At 53.4% G+C, this 22,636-nt stretch overlaps 5 protein-coding genes across 5 annotated transcripts; 2 read left to right on the forward strand and 3 right to left on the reverse strand.

Moving 5' to 3' along the window:
- Positions 1-552: 552 nt before the first annotated feature.
- Positions 553-3,011, reverse strand: BDP55DRAFT_696512 (uncharacterized protein; the record flags this gene model as incomplete). Its single annotated transcript, XM_060577581.1, has 6 exons — positions 553-1,534; positions 1,591-1,928; positions 1,983-2,095; positions 2,157-2,310; positions 2,411-2,617; positions 2,928-3,011. 6 exons carry the CDS (start codon positions 3,009-3,011, stop codon positions 553-555), a joined length of 1,878 nt encoding a protein of 625 aa, XP_060425783.1.
- Positions 3,012-3,293: 282 nt separating this feature from the next.
- On the reverse strand, positions 3,294-4,975 carry BDP55DRAFT_674810 (uncharacterized protein). The gene is made up of 3 exons (XM_060575682.1): positions 4,528-4,975; positions 4,212-4,429; positions 3,294-4,067 (listed from the first exon to the last, which is right to left on the reverse strand). The coding sequence occupies exons 1-3, from the start codon at positions 4,844-4,846 to the stop codon at positions 3,777-3,779; spliced, it is 828 nt and encodes a 275-aa protein (XP_060425784.1). The 5' UTR covers positions 4,847-4,975; the 3' UTR covers positions 3,294-3,776.
- Positions 4,976-5,816: 841 nt separating this feature from the next.
- Positions 5,817-7,590, forward strand: BDP55DRAFT_283406 (uncharacterized protein). Its single transcript, XM_060566492.1, has one exon. It carries the CDS (start codon positions 5,914-5,916, stop codon positions 7,471-7,473), a length of 1,560 nt encoding a protein of 519 aa, XP_060425785.1. The 5' UTR covers positions 5,817-5,913; the 3' UTR covers positions 7,474-7,590.
- Positions 7,591-8,736: 1,146 nt separating this feature from the next.
- BDP55DRAFT_559679 (uncharacterized protein) lies at positions 8,737-10,212 on the reverse strand (the record flags this gene model as incomplete). The annotated part of the gene is made up of 1 exon (XM_060569918.1): positions 8,737-10,212. The coding sequence occupies one exon, from the start codon at positions 10,210-10,212 to the stop codon at positions 8,737-8,739; it is 1,476 nt and encodes a 491-aa protein (XP_060425786.1).
- Positions 10,213-12,812: 2,600 nt separating this feature from the next.
- On the forward strand, positions 12,813-13,624 carry BDP55DRAFT_283418 (uncharacterized protein). The gene has a single exon (XM_060566493.1). The coding sequence runs from the start codon at positions 12,920-12,922 to the stop codon at positions 13,328-13,330; it is 411 nt and encodes a 136-aa protein (XP_060425787.1). The 5' UTR covers positions 12,813-12,919; the 3' UTR covers positions 13,331-13,624.
- Positions 13,625-22,636: the final 9,012 nt, after the last annotated feature.

Consider the following 22,636-nt stretch of genomic DNA (forward strand, 5'->3'; position numbering starts at 1 on the left):
CCGGGTGCTCTACAGCCAATCAGGTGCCTGTAATTTGTCAACGGCCGTGACAGATGACAAAGCAGCCCTTGTAGTTTCAGCAGTGACTCTTTTTCTTCAGTGCAACCGACCTATGTCAATGCAATGGAGCTTTGTTTATACTGACCAATGTACATCTTGAGGGCCACAAGGGGATTATTCTTTTCACATACCTGTCTGAGTTGCAATTTTTTTCCAGTGTTACATCTCGATTCCCCGATATTCTAGGGAATCGAGGTGGTTCGAGATTAGGTTTGCCTAGAAAGACAAGGAAGAGCTCTCTACTTCCAATCCCCCGCAGCCGGTGGGACCAGTCTTGATACGCCGAACAGCAGATCTGAAGTTCAAGAGCCCGAGGTTGACATCAGCTACTGTTAGGCCTCGAGGATGGGATCATGGTCAACGAGTCTCGACTCAGCATGCCAGCCATCACTCAAACCAGACTTTAGCAAGTGTTTCATGAGAATCATCTCGGGGGTGTCATTAATACCGTACAGTCTACCACCCATCCCTCCCAGCCTCACAGCTCATCACTCACCGCTCCACCAACCCTCTCACATCAACAACAGCCGCCCTCGCCATCTTCTTCAACAGTGTCCTCTCATCCGCCTCCCGGTACCGATCCCACGTATCAAGCCCCTCTTTTGCCTGTATACTCAGCGTCTCGTACCCCTGCTTAATAACCTCCGTCACCTGTATGCTCGTGAGGTTCCCCTTCTTCTTGCCACCCTCCGCCAGCAGCTCCTTGTAGTGCGTGCTCACGTTGATGAGCGTATCAATCGAGTTGCTCGGCCGCTTTCCAAGCTGATAGCTCTCCTTGAACTTGGTCAGCGTGTCGCCCGCCTCGACCACCTTGTAAAAGAGGTCGTCGTATGCTGCCGGCGAGGGCAAGAACCCTTCACCAGCCGACAGCGAGAGCGCAACCAGGTTTACGACGTTGTCTAGCAATAGATCGATCTGCGAGAGGTCCTTCAGGTCTGCGACGTATTGTGTCAGGAACCGGATGAGGTTCAGCAGCGCGCGGAAGAGATCCGCCCAGTGATATGTCAACCGTGTCCGTGATCGTGAGAGGTAGGAAATCACTCGCAGCAGGATACCGACGCAAAGGGTGTAGAGCCCGACGTCGAGCCTCCTCCGGAGGTTATGTGTGATGCCGTCAACCATTGTGTCCAGCACAGCTGTCGCCAGGATCCGGTCCCCTCTGACCAGCGGGAGGAATGGTTGTCTTTGGCGACACAGACGGACCTGCCCCTTTGATTCTTCGCTGCATATCCGCTTGCATAGCACGGGGTCCTCGATTAGTAGGCGGAAGACCATAAGATTGAGATGGGAGTAGTGTGTCGTGCGTTCGGAGAGATGGGCGTGTTGGAGTAGGTAAGAGGTGAGTGATGTGAAGGCCGCCAATGGCTGTTCTTCGCCCTTTTCGGCAGGCAGGGTGGCGAGATTGAAACAGAACAGCTTGTTGGCGTGGGTGAAGTCGTAGGTTGCTAGCAACACGGCCGCTTCCTCGCCGGGTCTACTCCTTGTCAGTTGCCATATCCAATTGCTCAAGGACAATCGGATGATACTCACAGCTTCGTAAACATCTGCTTCATAGTCTCGGCATCGTAGACGGGTTTCTTTTCCGGCTTGGGCCCCCTTGCAACCGCGCCAAGGCCAATCATACGCAGCGTGCCGTTGAATGTCCAACCCTCGGGCAGGTCATCCTGCACATCCACGAATTGTGTAGTCAAGCTCTCGCACGTCTGGCCGATGCATCGTATAATCTTCTTGATCGTCGCCTCGTTGACAAAGTCATTTAGTCGCATCTGGTACGGGTTCTGGAACTCGAATTTGTTGTAGTTTGCCAAGAGACCAAGGAGGGAAAAGGGGGTTAGGATTCGCTCCGTCGTGTCGGTGTCTTGTATGAACTGCAACATCGTTAGTCCAGATTCGAACAAGCTGCAAGGACGGAGTCGACATACCTTCATCACTGACGGGAAGAGATCCCTCTGAATAAAGTATGTCAAGAGACTTGTCTGGTATGCGCCCGCCGTCACAGCCAGTACAACCTCGACAGCCTTTTGTCGCAACTCCACTACAACGTGTTAGTCCGTGTCATGCTTGATCGTTGTTGCTTTCCCTCGTGCCAAACTCACAGCTCTTCCCGCTCCTGATGATCTGGTCCACAGCTCCCACAAAGTCCGTAAAGATCGTATCGACATAATCGATCCCAGCCAAGACGATGATAATATCCGAGCTGGGGTGCGCATACTTTTTCGAAAGCGCCGAGCAGAGGAACACACTTAGAGTCTATATCCATTGAATCCAAGTCAGCAACTCTACTAGGACCTTCCAAACCTCGCCTCGGCGCATAAAGTCAAGGAAGGACGATGTGCCCTGGTTTACCCACATCAAGCGCATGCAGATCTGCGACACCCTGTCCGCTCTTCATAGCAGTGACAGCACGCGCGAAAAGCTCCCTCGTATGCTCCTCCAAGGCAAGCATGTCCGCCGGCCCGAGGCCATCGAGGATCCGCTTCAGGGCTGCGCGGTCGGGCCGCAGGAGGAAGAACTCGCGCCAGAAGCCCTCGGAGCGTTCTGCGACATCTTCGGCGTCCTACTCATTCATAGTTTTCGTATCAGCGGGTTGCCTGCAAACAATGTCGTGCTTCCGTGCGTAGGAGCAATGCCTAGGAAGGTACGGTCATGCGATCCAGAAGTTGAAGATCGTCAAGGGGGAATGCTCGGCCAGGCGCAATGGGAGGAAGGTCGGGATTCGTGGGTACAAGAATCGAGGAGGAAGAACACACACCTAGAGATTGAATTATTAGCTACAAGTTCTACATGAACTCGGGGACTGACAACCTCGGACACACAAAGACAGCATCGAGGGGTCACAAAGGCAGGGGGGAGCGGAGCTGTCGAACCTTGAACAGCGACTCGTACAGCTGTACGATCTTGGGTTTGAAGACCTCGGGCGGGGCCTGACGGGTCAGCGGTGACGCTTCCATTCCCGGGCAATGGCAACCTGTGGCGATGAGAACGAGAGATTGACAGTCCAAAGTATCGAGCCGGAGGTAGCGGGACGGGTGATCTGTAAATGTTTGGTTTTGGGGGCTGACGACGTCGGTCCGGCAGCACGCGAGCTAACCGTTGCGATACGCGTTCCGATAGAAAAAAGATGGAGAGGTCCCCGTCGCAGCTCAGGGATTCTGTACCGTTTTATACCCTAAATTGGCACGGTTTTAAAACTAAGGTCGCCGCCGTTCTATACAGTGCTTCCAAAACGAGCGACTGTAACTGCACATGTGCATTTCCCCCTGAACTCGGGCTGCCTCCAAAAACAGATCGGGACACTTGTCCAGCGCCAGAAACATCCATGGCTCGTTTCATGCACGGGCGCATCATAACCCAGTCTTTCTCCGTAGGGCTGATGGGCCTTTAATTTGCAGTTTTACCGAACGTACTAGGTACGGTGCGCACAGCAGGCCCTCGGAGGTTTGATCGACTTCGAGCCCACCATCAACCAAGCTTGGTATTCGTGTGATTGCAACATTGGGTCTTTCGTCGGATCAATACCTTGGCTAACATAAAAGGCATATGAGAATAAATTGCTTATAGGTATCCATCAGGTCAAGCCCCAGGAACCTCGGTCACTGATGAAGATCCCCTAATCCAGGAGGCCGGTGTCCGGCCTTTGGATCTTCCCTGAATCTCCCATGATCCTGACTCAACAGGTAGTCGACACCAAACCAGGCATCGCAGCACCGATACTGCTAACCTTGATCCTGTGCGACGAAGGCTACCAAAACTGCTGCACATGCTGCCGTTGCTAGGATTATATCTGTCCTCCTACCGTCCGTCATGACGGCCAAGCTGGCTGCAAATGCGCTAGTGAAGACGGCGATCATACAGAGGCGCAGGACCTCGTTGCGGAGGAGATAGAGGGTGACGATGGCGGCTTGTATTACGAGAGAGGCGGCGAGGACGGTGATTATCTTGACGAGGCGGGTGACGTGACGAGCGGAGTAGTACTTGACACCCCCCATTGTTTCGTGCCGTGAACCCTGAAGAAGCTTGTGAGTTTCCAAGAATGAGTGACGGGATTGGGATTTCGGGACTGAAAGTGTTATAGATATAACTACATGGGTATGAAAACTACACTGGGAAACACAGAGGTTCTATTTCAATGGGACCAAAGATAAACCTACCGGTAAATACCTTCCAGCCAAGCCTTGAAGAGATCTGGTGAGGAAGTCCGTTTCAATTGACGGGCTAAGAGCGATGAAATCGCTCCTTTGGCCGAGGAGGTCTGTCCCGTAGCCGACAAAAGGCTGCTCGGCCTCGAACCAGCCCCGGAAAACTCGAAAGACACGATCATTGGGCTTGGGAAACTTCATGACTTGGCTTTGGAGCAATAGAGCTTCATCTGGGAACAAGCTTTACGTCATTCAGGGGTTCAGGTGCGGTCTGCTTGATAAGTACGTAGGTACTAAGATGATGGAAATGGACTTTCGATGTTCTCACAATAATCCTTACTAGTCTCCTTCAGCCGAGCAACAAGTCTCATTCTCGCAGCATCTCTTTCGCAGTTTTCCTTTGCTCTTGCTGAGAAGGTCTCCCAGCATTTGGTGGAGAGTAGGACCTCCAGGTTCATCATGTCCCGGGCATCCTCTTCGTCTAGCTCGCGCATCTCGTTTTCGATCTCGAGCATGGCTGATTGTAGGTACAGTAAGTTTCTCGAGGCGAGGACCTGAAAATTTCTAAAGATTGTGAGTTCTGGGTCGGATGCCGAAAACTCTGCGAATCTTGCGTAGCTTGGCATCTCTGAACGAGAAGATGCCATTTTGACAACGCTTCAATATTCGCATATCATTTGGGACTATTATACTGATATGTTGATGGTGTTTTGTTTGCTCCTGTGTAAATCTGAAGAGTCGCATGAGGTCATGGAGACAGCATGATTGATAGGTGACATTCGACAGAACACGAAAAGAGGGGGCGGGCATAATATCGCGATGTTGCATGTGACCTCACCGCCAGAACAGTATTTCTGCACTTTTCTGGAAGAAGAGATGAGGCGAGCTCGCCCACCAATTACTGGCCAAGGACAGCTTGCATATCTCGCCATTCCAAGTTTGAAGTGTTACACAACATGAGGCAGCGAAATGGTTTTGGGTTCCTAAGTTGTCTGAGCCCCCTTTTCTTTGCCCAGTTTCTTAGAAGTGTGCCAACATCAGTCGCCATAGCCCAATTGACTTCGAACACTGGCCTTAAAGCATCCAATCGCTCTCGGCCGTCAACTACCTACTCGCGACCGCCCCCAAGGATAGGGGAGTCAGAGGGCTCGATACTTAATGCAGAAGCCCCCTCCCTCGATGTACTTCGCGCCTGGCAAGAACGTTCATCCCCGCTTCAGAAGTCCCAGGCTAGCAGCCTATCAGTTAAGTGCGACCCTTCTTCGTGCCATTTCAATCGCAAAGATGTTTTCGACAGAGCGGGACTCGTCCTTGGACTATTACTCAGTCCTAGGAGTCCCAAGGGAAGCCGATGATTATCGAATCATATCAGCATACAGAGGCGCGATATCCATCGTAAGGGTCATACACCCTGATCAACCTCGATCGTCAATGAAAGAGAAACAATTCTACGACTTTCCAACAGTGAAAAAGGCATATGAGGTGCTCTCGAATTCTGCAGCGAGGGGCCGATACGATGACGGGTTTAGACTTGAAATCCTTCGGGAAGAAATAGCCAACTCGATTAGGGGTGAGGAAATGGAAAAGTTCTTGCAAACTTGGAGCACCTGGTCCTAACACCTAAGTAGAAGATCGCAAATCACCATGGAGCAGAGGCCTCAGACGCATTAGTAGATGGGCGATATTCGGCGCATACCTCTTCACAGCTCAAGAAATGAACACTTTGCGACGGCAATGGTCTCCTTCGAGGCCTCGTGCCGGATGTTGCGAGCTACGCGAAGGCGAATATTCCATGAATCGAGACTGTCAGGTCGATAGACTGGTGACAAAAGGTACCATTGATGGACATCACGTCGAAGCCATGCCAGACACCGGCGCTGGATGCAACTTGGCATCCGCATCGCTGGCTTCACGGCTCGGTCATGTCATTTCGATTGCAAGCCAAGACGAAGGCGGCTCACAGCGGATTCAGATGGCCAACGGCAAATTTTTGAAGACTCTCGGCTCATTCGAAGCCGTTTGGAGGTTCGCAGACAGCCCGGACCGGGGCTGGACGATCTCGGTCCACGTTCTCGAGAATTGTGTCTACGACCTCGTCCTGGGCTCCGACTTCCTCAGGACCTCGGAGACGATGCGCAAACACCCACAGCGTCTCGAGCTTGTTCACCACTCGCCACGGACCATAGATTGGCAACCTGTGATCTCCATCAATAGCCTAGGACCGGTCCGCCAGCACATCATGGGCCATTTCGATGGCGACAGGGTGGAGGCGCTGCCAGATTCGGGCTCCGAGTCCAACCTCGTTTCCTTTGAGTACGTCGCCAGGCGAGGCCTGTACGGATCCGTGGATCACACCAATACCCGCGTGGTTCAGTTCGCCGATGGCACCACGCGGCGTACCATGGGCTCGATGACGGCGAGGTGGGAGTATGATTCGGAGGGCCGCAGAGAAGCAAGGTCGAAAGCAGAAGAGGAAGAAGGGGGCTTTGAAGTCGAGTTCCATGTTCTTCACGGGTGTACGTACGACGTCATCGTCGGCTACGATCTTCTCCAAGAAACGCGCGCGTTTGCGATCCACGAGGATGCCTTTGTGGATGTTGAGCCTCATTCTCACACATCCGGGCTCAACTTGGTAACGTGGCTTCCGAGAATACGTAGAGAGCCGAACTACAAAGAAAGAGAAGAGATACAGGCCGCTGCTTCCATTAATATTCAGGGACAAGAGGGCCAGCAGCAAGCTCAAGCGACGTCTCCGGGTACCGGGACGCAGTCAGTCGGTCTATCGGAAGCGAGGCGACCGCCGGCAGCAGCGAGCTTGCCGACGCACGCGGTTTCTCACTTCAACTACAGTAACAGTAACAGCAGCACCTCTGAAGACCGAGCTCAGGTTCTTAGAGCCGAACTCGAGCGTCGAGCAGTCATGGACCGGAAGCTAGCGCGGATGCCGCAAGGCCCCGACAAGGTGTCAGCTTCGGTGGCAGAGAGAGAGCAGCGTCGTCAGTTTGAAGCCATATGGTGCCCGCTGACCAAATGGGACAGCGACTTTGATGACGGCGACGTTTTGAGAACGGGTAGGGACGAATCGAATACCACGACCGCCGTCCGCGTGCCAGCGACCAGTAGGGAGTCTCCTACCCGGAGAGGGCGGTTGAGAGTGGATAGCAGCTCGCGTGACGGTGCAGGGCAGCAGAGGAGGCGGAATTTGATGTCGCGAATCTGGGGCGGCGGTGTTGAGTCGGGGGTTTCGACGGACAGATTTTCGAGTATCCTCTAGCCTCTCGTGTTATTCGCTTACGACTTACATTTGAGTACAGAGCAGAAGGGATGCGTTAATGATAGCGGGTTCTAACGGCGAGCTTGATGTGTTTCTTCAACATTGTCGAGCATCAATTCAATACGAATGTTTCTCCAAGATTATGAATACACCGTCATCTTCGGCGCGGGCGAAGTTGATGCCGATCTTGTCCATCATGTTGTAGTAGCGCAGAATCTTCCATTCTGGTCGTCATTAAGAGACGGGACCTAAGAATCTCGGCGTAGCCGGCAAATGGGGCCGAGTGATGTTCCCGGCGCCGCCGAGAGTAACCCCGAACAGACGGGACCGACTGAAGATGGACGAAAACCTGGAATGAGATCTAGTAGTACAATCAAACCACCGTTCCACCTTCCGCTGAAAAGGCATACCAAACCTCGAATAATCGAGACGAATTAGCCCAAGATAAGTTGGCCTAACATTATTCCTCAAACAACATGCTTCACGCAAGCTTTTGTTAACAAGATTGTGAGACGAAAAGACCCCAGCAAGCCGATTCTCCTTTCTGGTCTTTGTTATATCATTATCCATTCTGCCCCTTATCCCTTTTCCATTCATGCGTTACTCGTCTTTTTCATTTTTTGTTTCCAAATGAGTTGTGCACTAATCACTTTGTCACGAAGCGCAGCTCCCTTATATCGTCATTCACATCGAGGACCAGTAGTTACTGTGTCAGATCAAACGGGCATTGCCGTCGTATTCACATTCCAATGTATCTATCGAAACCCCATTGCTCGCTGCTGTACCAGCACCCCTGAGGGCAGGGTTCGTGTACATACTGGCATCCTCACTGATGCCTCGAATTCTCCGCATTGGGAGCATCTGCACTCTGCATCCTCTTCTCAACGTGATCCACAATGCTGCTGCGGCCCATTCCCGTTCGTCTCCGAATGCTGTTCCTCTCCACCTGCTCTAACCCCACAGGCGGCATCTAGAATGCGAGCTTGCAGCTCTCTTATCGTTCTAGGCCCTCAACACCTCGTGTTTTGTCCCATATCAGACCCCAAAATCATGTCGGTTGCTGCCAAGAAGTCTCCCTGCCGAGAAAGGCGGGGGTCAATGTGAAACGCCTCGTTGAAATCGCACTGCCTCTATCAAATCACCCAGTATGCTGCTCTTCTGCTCGGCTTGACCATGCTGTGTTGCCCGTTGACTCCCTGTCTCCAATGGCGAAATGTCAAAAACTGCACAATGTGCTTTTTCTCGTACTCTTGTGTCGACCGTCTAGATGGCCCAGCTTCCTCGTCTCTCTCGTACACCCCAAGCGAGGGAATCCAGGCTGTCCAGATCCGGGTGCTGTCGAGCCCACTCGTAGATGTAGGCCTTTAGTGCCTTCCACCTCGGGCACCTCTTCTCCTCCGCCATCTCGGCCTCAGCCGGTTCCATCAAATGACCGCTTGCCATCTGCTTTGCGTCGTCGGCTTCCAGCTCCTCGACACTCGTCTGAGAAATCTTGGCAAGCTCCTCGTCAAAGGACCGTGCCATGGCGGGGTATCCCAGTGACAAGTAATTGTAAACCTGTGTAATGAAGACGTCGTCAAATTCCGATGCAATTTTCTCCTCCAAAGCTTTCTCGCGCTTGAGGCGGTCCTCAAGGCCAGCGAGCATGTGAAGACCCTTGGCCTCGCCCGATCGAACACGATGCTCAGCTGTGTTTGGTGTCAGAGTCGCAGACGCATAGTCCGACCCAGGCTCATCCGTCAACGAGCTCTTGCTAAAGGCTGCAGCGAATGGGTCCGCAGCAGGGGTAGCGGCTGGAAGCGGTGTATGCAGCAAATTGGGTCCTTGATGATGCGGTGGTGCAATGGCCTGATCGCTTTCGCTGCCCCGGAAGCAGTAGCCCCTCCACAAGCCGGCTTCTCCCGTGGCATCCCTGTTTCTTTCCTCCATGGTCGGGCCTTCGGTGAAGGGGTGGTCAGGCTCAAGTTTGGTCTGTTTCGGCGAGGGGCACTTTCGGAAAACAATGTCCTTGCCTAGCATCGGCGGAGACGCCGCCTTGCGCATCTTGCGAAACTCGCTTGTCTCCGCAGGGAGTCCGAAGTTACCGAACGGGCGGCCAAATCCGCCTTGGGGCTTTCGGAAGCCAGTCTCGGGAACGATCTGCGCAGGTGCGGCGATGGGCACTTGGGCAGGCTTGCTGGCCGCAGCTGGCGGGATGTATGGCATGCCGGTTTCGCCAATTGGCTTACTCGCCGACTCTGGGGGAGGAAGCTCCGGACGGCGCGCATCTTGGGTAGTGACTGGGTCAGGCGCGATCAGCGGCATGAAAGTCTCGCCAATCGGTTCCAATGGTCCCTTGGAACTGGTGTCGGTTGTGTGTTTTCTCTTGTTGGTCAACCACATGGGATCCGGCGGTGTGTCAAGTTCCATCCTATCGAGTTCGGAATCATTCTTGGTGCTTTCGTCGTCGTCATCATCGAAAACAGGCGCGTGCTCGCCTCTGGCAACAGCCAAATCCTGGGCATGCTTTTGCATCTCCTTTTGCCAATATCCAACCTCTGAAGACTTGCGGCGAGGGGCATGGCCATGGCGGCCCCTTGGCTTGGCCTGAGTGCCGCTTTGCTGTGGTGAGATGCTCTCTGGCGTGCTGTCGTCCCCCGAACTCTCTCTGAAGTAGAAATGAGCGGCACCTCCCTCACGCGGGCGACTGTTGGGAAACGCGGCCAGAGCAGCCTCCTGCATCTGGCGCTCAGCCTCCATGGCAGCCCATTCCAACATGTAGGTGCCTGCATTCTCGTCTTCCGACTCTCTTCGTGCGCCCTTAGGTTGCCTCTGAATTTGTTGAGTCTGGGAAGCGGGTGAGGCAGCGCCATCGTTCAACTTGCGTCTCGACTTGTTCCGCTGGAGGTAGATGTGGTTCGTGTAGGGTGTGATGTCGGTTTTATCGGTCGGGCGAGTGGCAGGACCAGCGTCGCCCTCCCTACGGGCGCGCCTAGAGGTCTCGATAAGTTGGGGAGCGAAACGGCGTCTCGGTGCCGGCTGGATTTTGGTTTGCAGAGTGTGCAATTGGGGCGGCGGCTGCTGCATCCGCTGCTCGAAAGGATTGGGAGAGGGCGTTCGCGGGGTGTGTTCGGGAGTCAACTCAGGTGCTGGGCCTGTCTGATGCTGGTGTTGTTGCGACTGCGGCTGTTGCTCCGAAGTCTTGCGTACAGACTCGAAGGTGGTCTCGATAGGCACGGGGGCGAACCGCCTCCGCGGCTCGGTGGACTGAGCCATGGCGGAGGGCGGTGGATGGAGGGTTGGGGAAGGATTGGCGAAAGGATAAATTCGAGGCGTCGATCCGAACGAGAGGAGATGGGTAGGGCAGAGAAGACCAGGCCGGATGGAAAAAGTTGGCTGGGGGAGGTTATGTTGGAGAACCCTTTTTCAGTGAGACGAGGGGCAGTGAGATTGATGGGACGAAAGAGTGACGCAGAGGTGGCCCCGGTGTCGGTTGAGGGCTGTAGACGTGGTGGGAGAGGCTGGTCTGTGGTTGGGCGATGCCGCGATGAGATGTTGCTGTCGCTGCCCGTGCGGCGCGTAGATGTTGGGGAGGAGGAGGAGGAGGAGGAGGAGGAGGAGGAGGAGGAGGAGGGGAAGAGGAGAGGAAAAGAGAGGTGAGATGGGTAGATCGTGAGGTTTGTCAGGAGGCTAAGAGTTGGAGGTGACGAGGTGAGGTACCTTTCGCCTTGTTTGGTTGAGCCCTTGTGTGTCAATCGTGGGAAAAGACGGAGAGAATGCAAAGGGGCATGCGGCGGTGACCGGTCACAGGGCGTATTTGGCTGGAAGCAGCGACTTTGGATACGCAGTGGAGGGTAGCGAAAGTCGGGAGCGGCAGCGTTGGACGATACGGACAGGGAACGGGGAAGAGGGCAAGCCGCAAAAGCAGGATGAAAGTGACTATAATACAGTGAGAACAGAAGTGTCTGATACTTGTCGAATACCAAGTAGCCCAAGTAGTCATGCGAACATGAGTGAAAATGCAAGCTCGATGAGATACCTTTGGGCTGTCGGAGATTGAGTCTCGCAAGTATTGCCTCGTATCGAGTACCTTTGAATTGCGCAGCAGACGGATAAGATACCTCGTTCCAGGAATCCAAGCAGGTACTTTTTATGGCGATTAAAGCAGGGCCAGCATCGCCAGCAGACTGACGACCACGGCGCGGACAGGGCGGGTGCGAGGGTGTAGTGGGGTTGGGACAGGTTACAGAGTGGGATGACAGCTACGTACCCACACACTGTGCCAGGTACCTGATGGATGTACTTTGTACTCTATACGTCTCCATGGATATGCTCGCCGGGGCAGGAACGAGGGCAGTCACCGATGCCGTGGAATGAATGATGTCGGTGTCGTTCCTTCCCTCACCTTCCGCTCCTCCCTCTACCTCACTTTGCACCTGCCTCGTATAATGCTGGGACATGCCTTCCCCTCTTGAATTTACAAAATTGAAGGAAGGAAGAAGGCAAGAAACAGACAATAAGTAAAGTGTCTGACTAAGGTATCTCGTCTTACCTAATACTCTGTAAATAATTAAAACATCCAAAAGTCCAGACTCGACGTGGTCAGAAACACGCCCGATGTCGCACAATGCCCCCGCCCGCTCTCCCCGCTGTTGTATCCGTTGTAACTTGTGTGCACGCACAACCTTCAGTGTCTCTCTCCAACTTCCCAGCGTCGAGTCTGGAGAAGGTGAGCTTCCGGAGACAAACACAGTCGCAGCCGGAGACAGCCACACCTTGCAGGTACATGGCTGATCCCGCTGCTTATCCCTCCCATTGACCAATTCCGTCCTGGACACCCACGATATCTTACCATTATTCTCGCAATTGCCTACATCACTTTGTACCTTGACCGTATCGGCGGCTCAAGCGAACATACTCGAGTGCCCACAAGGGTCTTTTTTGTGGTCGCGTGTTTGACCACTTGCCACAGTACGCACCCATGTTTCCCTACTCCCCGAAATCTCCAGTCTTCAGTCGCGTCTCCAGTCTCCAGAGACCACCTCCAGAGCACCCATTTCTCTCGTTTCCCCCTCTCTGCCCGCATTTCCTCTCGTACCCTTAACATAATAAGGTGGGCACCAAGGCCACCTGATCTGACTTGGGAGGCGATCGGTCCAGGGCAGGGAACAGAGCCCCGAGCCACGCTCCAGCTGACTTTGCACACCAGATTTTACGTCTTCCCGCCTCTGCTCCACTGTCAATACGGGCATTCGTACGGATACATTTCAAAGTGCCGCAATCCAGAACGTAGTATGCCGTACGCCACAAGATATCCGTATCCGTTCCTACCAGTCTACCAAGGTTCCTGACATCATTGTCTCGACCATTTCGGACTCTCAGAGTCTGACTTTATCCATAGAAGTCCCGTTCAGTACGGCGACGTCGACCCGAGAATCACAGCCATATCAATGACCCGTTGTTATGCATGCCATCCTGGCCTAGAACCCGGGCCAGCCTCGCTCTCCCCTTTGGGCCCACGAGCACTCGAGCGTCGACTCTCGACTATCGAGCACCAGACACTGGACAGCAAACACACAGCGGCACCATGCAGAACCAGGTGAGCACTAACAGGTGCGGGCAGTGGGCACCGCTGAGCACAGCAGACGACTCTCCCGCACCAGACCATCACAGACCACACCAGAGCGATGAGGAATGCTTGGCTTGCGCAGTGAGAGCCCGCCAACGACAAAAGACGTTGGTCATTAGCGCCAGCACATCCAAACTCTCGCCGCCTTCTGTCTCACGGTCTCGACCTCGACCTCGACCTCGACCTCGACCTCGACCTCGACCACTATCAACGCCAATGCAACGACATGGAGAGAAGAGGAGCCCCTAGAGACAACAGCCTGTCAGGCTTGACGGAAATGGCGTCTGTCCGCCCCCGGATCTGTCCCCAATGCGGCCATGCCTATCAAACTAGGCCGCTTTACAGGCCGCTAAAGCTTCTGCCAACCGAACTTTCAAAAACTTAGACTTTTGCGCCTCTGTGACTATTTACCAGCCCTCGATAGCAGCCGATGGATTCGAGAGCTCTGTCACAAGGCCACTCACTACTGGCTCAGCGTCCAGCTGCCCCTTCTGTTTACCTTTGCATCGCATCGCGCTGGGTGAGGTGCTTCTTGGTTCTCTGAGCTCTCGGAAGATTCTCACCGATCAAGGACCCCTGCAAGGGCGCTAGCCTCCCAGCGTTCCATTCAACAATCATACCGTGTCTCCGTCTTCCGCCTCCCGCCTTGGAAAGACAACAGAAAGGCCAGGCTTATGTTGTCTCTTCACGACACCCTCAACGCCAGACTACGGGGCAGCCCCCCAGGAATGCTCTCTCTGCTTTCTGTAGGGCAAGGCATTTCTCTGTAGACCTGGGGTAATCTCGCAGCCCGGGGATACCGTATTGTTAAGATGAGGTAATGAGGCGCTGACGTGGCTAAGGTTCTATTTGCGAGTCAAGCCCCGAGATTAGTTACAAAGCCTGACCAAAACATTTTCCAATGCCCGCAGCCCAACTCACGATGCTTCCGGGCATGCCATTCCAATATAAATGGACCTCATCAGGGATGGCTCCTTTCGGGGAAGCCTCCCGTAGAGCGTCACTCGTAGTTGCGCTGCGGATACACTATCAAGCACTACCCGACACCTCAACTGACGCCATGTTTTCTTGGGAACTTGGAAACATCGGACGACTGCCGCTTCGGGATCAAGCAGTTGGACCTATTGAGCCACGCAAGTTCGCAATCGACCCGTCTATTGTCTAAAGATTCGCATTGTCCAGAGCTTGCCAACCGTGCCAGCTCATCGATCCAATGCTGAAAGCATCCCACATTCCACCCACGAAGGCGAACGAGCAGACAGCAAGACGTTGAGCGAGGAGCTGGGCAACGGCAACGTCAGTCAGCGTCTCATCACGTTCCTAACAGTCGCTTCCTGTCTGTTTCCGCACGGCCTACGGGGGTCGCTTCTTCTCACCTACCTATCTCGGCCGGCACTCGACGTGCGCCTCATCTGATGATCTGAATCACAACCAACAGTCCACCACTATCCGTACCAGTATCCGGGGCAAGCAAGCAAGCTCACCGACGATCGCCGGCCCCCATGAATGGCTGAACCCCCACACCGCTGTCCAGAATCCAGAGTCTCCCCACGGCAACCTACCTTATTTGCAACGCTCTTGTTTCGTTATCTCTGCTCCTCCATATGTGAAACTTTTTGGTGTTACCACCGTCACGCAAACGACAGTCTGGTCTTTCCAATGATGACAACAATTCCTGGTGTTCACCGATACCGGCATGAGGCTATCTTGCCGCTAAAGAACGCTACCTGGGCAATGGATGAACCCATCGACAGACAATACACTCTTAGCCGAGTTCGTCCACAGGAACCCCATTGCGATGCATGAAGCTATGGAAAAGGGAGCCGCAAAGATTCCACTCCGTTCCAACTTCACCTGAGCCAAGGCATGAACCCCGGCCGTCTTGATCGGTGAGAACTCACGACGACTTCATTTTTACCCGCACTCTCAGCTACAGCCCCGAGCACCTAGAGCGGTGCGATGGCACACGTGCCCGATTGCTGCTTTTTCCTGCCACGCGCGCTCGCCATGATACCACCCTCCAGCTGCAAGCCACATGCAGAGAAGTTAGTTCTCGTGATAATCAGGGACACGAATTCGACATTATTGGCCGGCTCGTCACTTCGCTGCGGCCGCTAAAAGGCTCTGATGCATCTGACACACACCGCTCAGAGACCTTTCTGTTGAGACTAGTCAGAATCGGTGTCCATCCGGAAGAATGGTGCAGCCAACCGGCTTGGTGCCCGCTCCTCGCTGAGTCGCGGGCCTGGCCATTCCTACTTTGGGACCCGGCCTTCCGTCCGGGGGTTCGATGTTTCTGCCCTCCTCGCAGCCCCGGAACCCAACATGTGACCCCGGGACGGCTCAATAGGATGCACTACCGGCTGCACCCGGGACCGGCCGGTCGGCTAGGATAGACTTTGTCTCCGCGTTTACGACCCCACTGGGTCCGCTCGCCGCCGGGTATAGGCCGTCCTGACTCGCTGAAGAAGCGGCACTTGGGTCTCGATCCGACACAGCTTTCAGGTGTTTCGGAGACTGCTTTTCCGGGGCTGACTGTCACTGCCGCTCCTATATTTACACTTAGTGGTATTATGTTCGAAGTTGAGCCTAAAAATTCCTGCGAGAAGGAGCTCAGTAGACGTTGTGGCGCCGAATCACATTTGAGTCTCTACTAGTACTCAGGTCAATACGTTCTGGCAACACCGTCTGAAAGCTCCATCAATAGCTATCATGTAACATCGATGGATGGGCATCGCACGAATTGCGCAGCCGCGACAATTCTTTAAACTCGTCCTGAGTTCCGTGGTCGTTTATTTCTCAGCAAATGGTCCCCGCGAGACATCCTGAAGGGCTCACACCCACGAATTCCACACAATATCTTGCAACATGACAAATTCAATCATGGAATATTCAGAAACTTCCACGAGAGTAGTGACTACGCCTCGTGTATCCGCTGATGATGCGCCTCTACTCTAGACAGGCCAACACGCAGCCGTTTCGAGGTATCAAAACAGATGACTGGAGATGAATGAAAGGCCTTACCAGATGATCGAGGCGAGGGCTTTGTATCGTATATGTCTTCTACCTGCACCAAAAGAGCTGCTTGTTCCAGTCGAAAAGATTATGCGCGTAAGTCGTTCCTTTGACTACTCACTAGCATTGAGTATCTGAATCCACACCTTTGAGCCGACTTACTGTGTACACGGCTAAAGAAGACGGCCAAACCACGATTTTGACATATATGGTGATTTCAACAATCGTCTAGTCTCAAAATAGACTCTCTGTGAGCATTGTAGACTCTGAACAACGCTGTGATCAGTTGTAAGCCCGCCGGAACCCGGATGATTGAACCGGCATGCTCCTCCCACGGGAGAAGTAACAACCTAACGTCAACATCATGGTGCTAGTTCAATGGAAAGTGTAGCCTTAGGCATTTTCAACCATTGGTAAGCCGTAAAACCTCGCACGAGGTAGGTTGCTGACTTATTCGCAGTCTTCCCCAGATGGAGGTGACAAGTAAGTCCGCAGACTGTAGTCAACTCAGCATCAGTGGGACTGTTGCGAGCACGACATTCAGAGCCTTCGAACCTGTGTCACAAGAAACAACGTCACGGTGTGCGGTGAGCTGGTATTAGACGTCGTGACACTATATAGTGAGGTATCCCTTGGGTTACCAGCCTGGTGTTACCGTTATTCAGGATCAGCTCCGGAGACTTGCACATCCGAACGGAGACTGCAATATGTGAGATGCTAGTGTTATGATAGCTGGTGATGAAAAGAGTGCTTGCTAAAAGGCCTTCTTCGAGAGTACACATACGTGTACTCAATGCCGCTTTCTTGATCTCAACCTATTCCCTTCTCAGGCACCTCCTTCCAGGTCTCATCTCAGGAACTCCACGAGAGAGAAGCAGCCCAGTCCAATGAATGGCTTACCAGCCTTACCTACAAGCTCAAATCACTAGTTTCCATTGCGTATCAAGTCTAAGTCACTTTGGAGACCCTCTTGACCAGAAAAGCAAGCACACTATATGCTACCGCGACTTCAACATACCCGAAACAGGCAAGATAGTGGGCAAAAGCAAAAGAAACTTGGTACAGCGACGGATTCCCACAATACCGCGATCCTTGGAATAAAGAGGCGGGAGAATCACGACGAGAATGCCACCACAGCCGGGGGAGCAACACGGGACGCCGCGGTACAGCGACACGCAGTGCTCATCCAGCAACAGTCAGGTTCGACAAGATGCCCAACCGACAACTCAAACCAGGGCAGACAAGGTAAGGAAATCGTTTGATAAGGATGACGACGGACCGGGAAATGAGCCGCTGCAAGATAGCTGCAAGTGAGTTGCATGGGCTTGCTTGCGTACATACATACATATCCGGCCGGTACAGACTGCAGGCTTTTCTCACTTTACGCGGTACAGATACGGGCAGCGCAGATGAGACAAGCATCATGCAAAGACGTTGGCCCAAATTACCGTTCCTGCAGCCACCGGCGTATTCAAGTATTGTGCCGGGTCGAAACTTGGAAATCTTGGCCCGACGGGTGCATGGAGAGATAAGCACGAGACATCGCTCTTCTTCCTTTTCTGAATAGGCGCGATACTTATGATACGGCGCATGTGGTCTCTGGAAGATATTGACGGGACAGAAAGAAACGAAACGAAACGAATTAAGAATCATGCACCCCCCGGCGCGGATTCAATGCAGAGTGAAAGTTGATATCTGGATATGGCCGCGTCTTCATTCCGTGGCCGTGCGTTTGACGTGATGATTGAGTGTTTACGGTTCTGTGCCGTAGGAGTAGGTACTGTCTGCCGAGATTGTCAAATGTGATGAGATGGGCGGGACCTGCATGGCCTCATTTTACGGGGAGTACATGATGAGGCGCGTCCTATCAGTTCATCTTTCAAACAAGCAGAGGACGTTATCAGGTTGCGAAATTAGACACACTTTTAGGCCCGGGTGTGTTTTAAGCCATTCGGAATCGCGACAGAGAAACGAAATGAGGAACCCATGATATCGGAATCTGGAAAGGCTCTCAAAGCCCCCCCTCCCTTACTGGCGTTATCACGAGCTCATGATTGTCCGATGAACGGGAGGTGGGACAAGCGAAATCTGGAAAGTCTCTGGGTGCGCGAAATCGCGAACGCGCCCCCGGGTCCTCGGTGTCGGTCTCGACGGCCGCCGCCACGATCCCCCCGTCGCTTATCTCTGCGGCGGCCCTTCCCTGGCCCTGCGGGCGACAGATATCATCGCACTATTGAATCCTTTGCGCGCACGGACTTGGATCTTTCACATGGTCGCCATCGTTGAGCATCGCAATTATTCTATTAGTGTTGTGATGGCAGTTATTGGGAAAAAAAACCCTGCACGCTTGCCTTGGTTGTTGTGTTGGGGACAAATCGTTCTCATCTCAAATTTACGGACGCTGCATGCAGCGGAATGGGGTCGTTCAACCAAAAAAGGACTGCACCGTTGGAAAGAAACATGGTTCAGCCTTTGTGTAAGGAATCCGGGGCAATGGATTTGGTTCCGGGTTCAAGGTCTCCAAGACGTCGGGTCGGTTGGACTTTCATCTTTCGCGAGTCAGGTTCGACGTTAGGTTTTCGTGGGTTCCCTCTTCCGGTCCTGATCTGGATGAAATAGAGTTTTGTAGGTTACTTCAGAGGTGTAGGTAATCAAATTGGATATTATTTGAACGACGAGCCTTGTTATGCTGCTGGCGAATTTTCCACTGAAAGCAGCATCCGTATGTCATTTTTTCTGCGAGTAAGTGAGTGAAGTTGGATCGTTGCAATAGTGATCCGGATCCGCTTACGGACATCGCTGGTCTTGAGAGAAGGAGGTAGAGAGTCTAGGGATGTCAGGAGCTTGGGAGGGCCGTATTGGAATTCCCCTCCGGTGAAGAGAGGGCCGTCGTGGCGGAGGGCACGGACTGGCGGGGGCGGTTGGTCGGGCCCCGGTGTTGATTTGGCACGGAGCGAGGGCTGGGGTTTGCGGTGTGTGAGGTTGGTCTTGTTGTTGTATGAGTTGGTAGATTTTCTTTCCAAAACTTGCGGGTTTCATTTAGAGTGCTGAAAATGAGCAGTCTGTCGACAGTCTGTCGACTGGAATTAATGGAATGCGATAATGCGGAAGTCTACTCTACGCGTCATGGAGATGTACCGCGACGTGACTTTGCCTGGTGACAAGATGAAGTGCCGAATCTAGCACTCTGATGAGGGACGCATTCGGTCACGTCAAGAACCCCGCCGGGGTTGAAATCTGCGGAGCCAGAAAGGCATACTTTAGGAAGTAGTTCAAAACATCAAACGGCATTCTGACTAGCTCGTGGGGCCACTGTTACTTTGCGGTTCGTCGGTTCTCTGTTTGCCAATGCTGAGAGCGTGCCGTTGCCGAAAGCATACGGCCCGGCGGGTGTTGGTGTCCCTTGGCTGACGAGATCGATGTGGTTCTCGAACTGCGGCGCGGGTGGCTACAACTTGGCCATGCCGCCATCCTTTATGATGGGCTTGGGAGCGGCTGGAGCCGAGCATTGAGGGAGTCTTGGGGCTTGTCTCTCTGTACATCCTATTGGATTGACTATGTTAGTCAACTGCTTGACGTGTCTCTAGACAGGCTTGAAGGCGTTGTCCACTCCCTCCATTCCTTCTCGGGTCCTTGTGTCTCTTGGATTCTTGTGGAGAGGTTCCTTTGTGGAGGAGAGACACAGAAAGATGAGAGAAGAACGGAGAGAGAGAGAGAGAGAGAGAGGCGCAAAGCCACGCGGCGTGCGTCTGGGGTGGTTGTGGTTTGTCGGCGCCACGACGCCACGACGCCATCCCCGCTGCGAAACTACGGGCTGCGAACTGCTGGTGCCAGCGTGATCGTGGCTGCGTGGCTGCGTGGCTGCATTGGGTGGGCCGAAAGGTGTGCTGGCTGGCTGGTTGGAGTATCTCGACTTGAATCTAAGGGGGTGGTATTGGGGGTTATGGTTGGATCACGAGGAGGGCGGTAGTCTGTACGAGACCAAGTTTTTTCCCATTATGATTACGTCTAGGCCCGGCTTACATGGGTGAGCGCGAAAGAAAAAAGCATCCGAGTGTCAGCGTCGAAACTTAGCTGCGATTTGATATCCTACCCTACTTAGGTTTGGGGGGGGGGGGGGGGGGGTTGAATGAGAACCAAATACGAGAAGAAAGACATCGAGATCTCAGTTCACGATGTTGCGGTGAGCTGTCCACGGTGAGCACGGCCGAGATATCGCTACGATTTGGTGCGGACGGGAGGTCGGCATGGGCGCTACTGTAAATGGTTTCTCGGGTCTAACTGTCACTATTGTCAACTCGAGCAGAATGGCAAACGAAGAAACCCTACCAAGTACCCTGTAATCTGGAGACTCCAATGCAGAATGACGATTGTCCAGCGTAGACGGGCATGGGATGGGACTAGAAAACGCTCAGACGGACGGAACGGGGGGCGGGTATGCGGTTCGGACGTGCCTTTTGCCCACTTGAGCGTCTGTTTGCCTTAGTTCTAGCACGTTTAGTTCGTTCCCCCCTTGCCATGCTTTTTCGGCATTCGGCACCGGAGGATATTTTCCCTCATATCGGGTTTGTCTGCACCTGCTGGGAACTTGGGTGCTTGGGAAGCCGGGAAAGGTGGGAAATGGACGATTCTCGCAGGCATAGAATTGGATCCTTGCTTACACACTCCTTTGGTGTGTCACTGTCGTGTGAGGTTTCGGGAGGTTGACATGTGGGTTTGGGGGCCCTCTCGGGTTCTGCGGAGGAAGAAATGCGGATGCTCTTGATGGATCATGGAGATGTGTTGAAGAGCGAGTGACAGATGTGAGTAAGTGAGACCCGATTAAACGCGTACATGTCCGCTATTCCCTGGGAGAACTTTCGGCTACCGGGACTTGGAAGCTTGGGGACTCGAGACTGTTTGGAGCGCTTCCGAATCCCATCTTTTGCTCTTCATGCTCGTTGCCGTGATGTAGGCCAAGGTTTCCGGGGCCCTGGGAATCATGATGCTTCGGAGGAACTAGCCGGCTCGGCTTCTCCTGCGAGTCTGCGACCTTTTGCGTTGCCTAGATAGTACCGCACGCACGCCAAACTGAACAGCCGAGACATTCAAATGCCCAGAGACGAAAAGGAAGACTGACCGCCTGGCATCTCTGGTGGCCAACGGGTCCGCATGCGTTGTTCAGACATGCTTCTCGCCCGCAGACCGCTCCCCCCCGCCGTAGATTCGACCTCGTTGGCAAGATACTCCGTAAAGAGCAAAGGCAACAACAGAGTTTCCGGACAGCGACATGTGGCGCCGGCCGGTCTTCTTGGGAATGAGATGGCAGGCCGGGGACTAAGGAAGTAGACGCAAGCGCGAGGGGGCTTTTGGCTATCACTACGGCCATGCCATTTGGTTCCATGGACCATGGGGGCTCTTTTGGCGATAAGGAAGATGAGATCAAGGTCGATGATTTGCTCGAGGGCTTTGAATCGCTTCAACTTTTGGGCGGGTTCATTTCCCAGAACTAACGCCGGTCTCGGGTTGTTTCTTTCTCTTGCGTCTCATCTCATGCATACTACGGTACGGATACCTGTGATCAATCACTCGATCATACACTACCCCCGGCGACAGCTAGCTCACCTCTCACATCCGCGACAATCAGCCACGATATCGAGGGTACGGATACCGCAAAGCCACTTTTCATCTCTCTTCTCTTTCAACGTCGATTGGTGTCGTTATCGTCTCATTTGACCTTCTTCGTCGGCCAATAGAGTAGAAGACTGTTCTGTTTGGATAGTCTGAAATTGGCTTCAAACCTTTTTCACTTGACTCTTGTCATCTCATCTCACGAAGTTTGTTTTCACAAAATTCCTCATAGTGATACGTATCCGCCTCATTTTCCGCGCGTCTAGCAACCCATTCAGTCCAGTGAATCCCAATGATCAGGTAATTACAGCCCTTTTTCTCCCCAGGCAACGCGATGGGGGGCTATGGGGGCAGATTTGAGCCGTCCATCAACCCCTGAACCTTTCATCTTCAATAGCGCGAGCGGGACCGCAAAAAACGGAAAAAGAAAAGAGGGATTCAGGAACCGTGAACGGCATCATCGTCATCCTTACGGGGCTATTTAGTGGTGGTGGGGGTGTACCTCCGTATCCAAGGATTTTTTTCGTACTCTGCCGTTCTGCCCAGTGCAATATCCCTGTTTGTGCTGCGTGTCGTGTGCCTCGTTGCTGCGTGCCCCTGACGGGGAAGAACCCTCTTGTCGTTTCTTCTTCTGCGAGTCGGGCGTTTTTCTATCTGATGATTTTCTTCGTCACCCGGGAGAGACGAGGGGCAGTACCCAATTTTAAGGATTGCTCCCAAGCAACGCCGAGAGACACGGAGGATGGGGTGTCTGAAGCGGCGGCGACGACGGAAGGGAGTCACTACAGCAGCGATATCCAGCAACAAAAAAAAACCGCGCATATACAAAGTTTTGGTGAAGCAGAAGGATCGCAGAGTTTAGAGACACGGAGACTTTGATGACGAGAATGCATCAGCTTCAATATGCTCTCTCCTCTTCGGCTTTTACCT

Source organism: Colletotrichum godetiae (assembly GCF_030913485.1).
Source record: "Colletotrichum godetiae strain CBS 193.32 chromosome Unknown BDP55scaffold_43, whole genome shotgun sequence".
In the NCBI taxonomy this organism is placed as follows: Eukaryota; Fungi; Ascomycota; class Sordariomycetes; order Glomerellales; family Glomerellaceae; genus Colletotrichum; species Colletotrichum godetiae.

Excerpts from the sequence above, each read along its gene's own strand:
- BDP55DRAFT_674810 (XM_060575682.1), bottom strand. The coding sequence starts at position 4,846 with ATGGCATCTTCTCGTTCAGAGATGCCAAGCTACGCAAGATTCGCAGAG. Across the intron at positions 4,430-4,527 it reads GGAGACTAGTAAGGATTATT|ATGAAGCTCTATTGCTCCAA; the intron begins GTGAGAACATCG and ends GCTTGTTCCCAG. Across the intron at positions 4,068-4,211 it reads TGGCTGGAAGGTATTTACCG|GGTTCACGGCACGAAACAAT; the intron begins GTAGGTTTATCT and ends AAGCTTCTTCAG.
- BDP55DRAFT_283406 (XM_060566492.1), top strand. The coding sequence starts at position 5,914 with ATGAACACTTTGCGACGGCAATGGTCTCCTTCGAGGCCTCGTGCCGGA.
- BDP55DRAFT_283418 (XM_060566493.1), top strand. The coding sequence starts at position 12,920 with ATGCCATCCTGGCCTAGAACCCGGGCCAGCCTCGCTCTCCCCTTTGGG.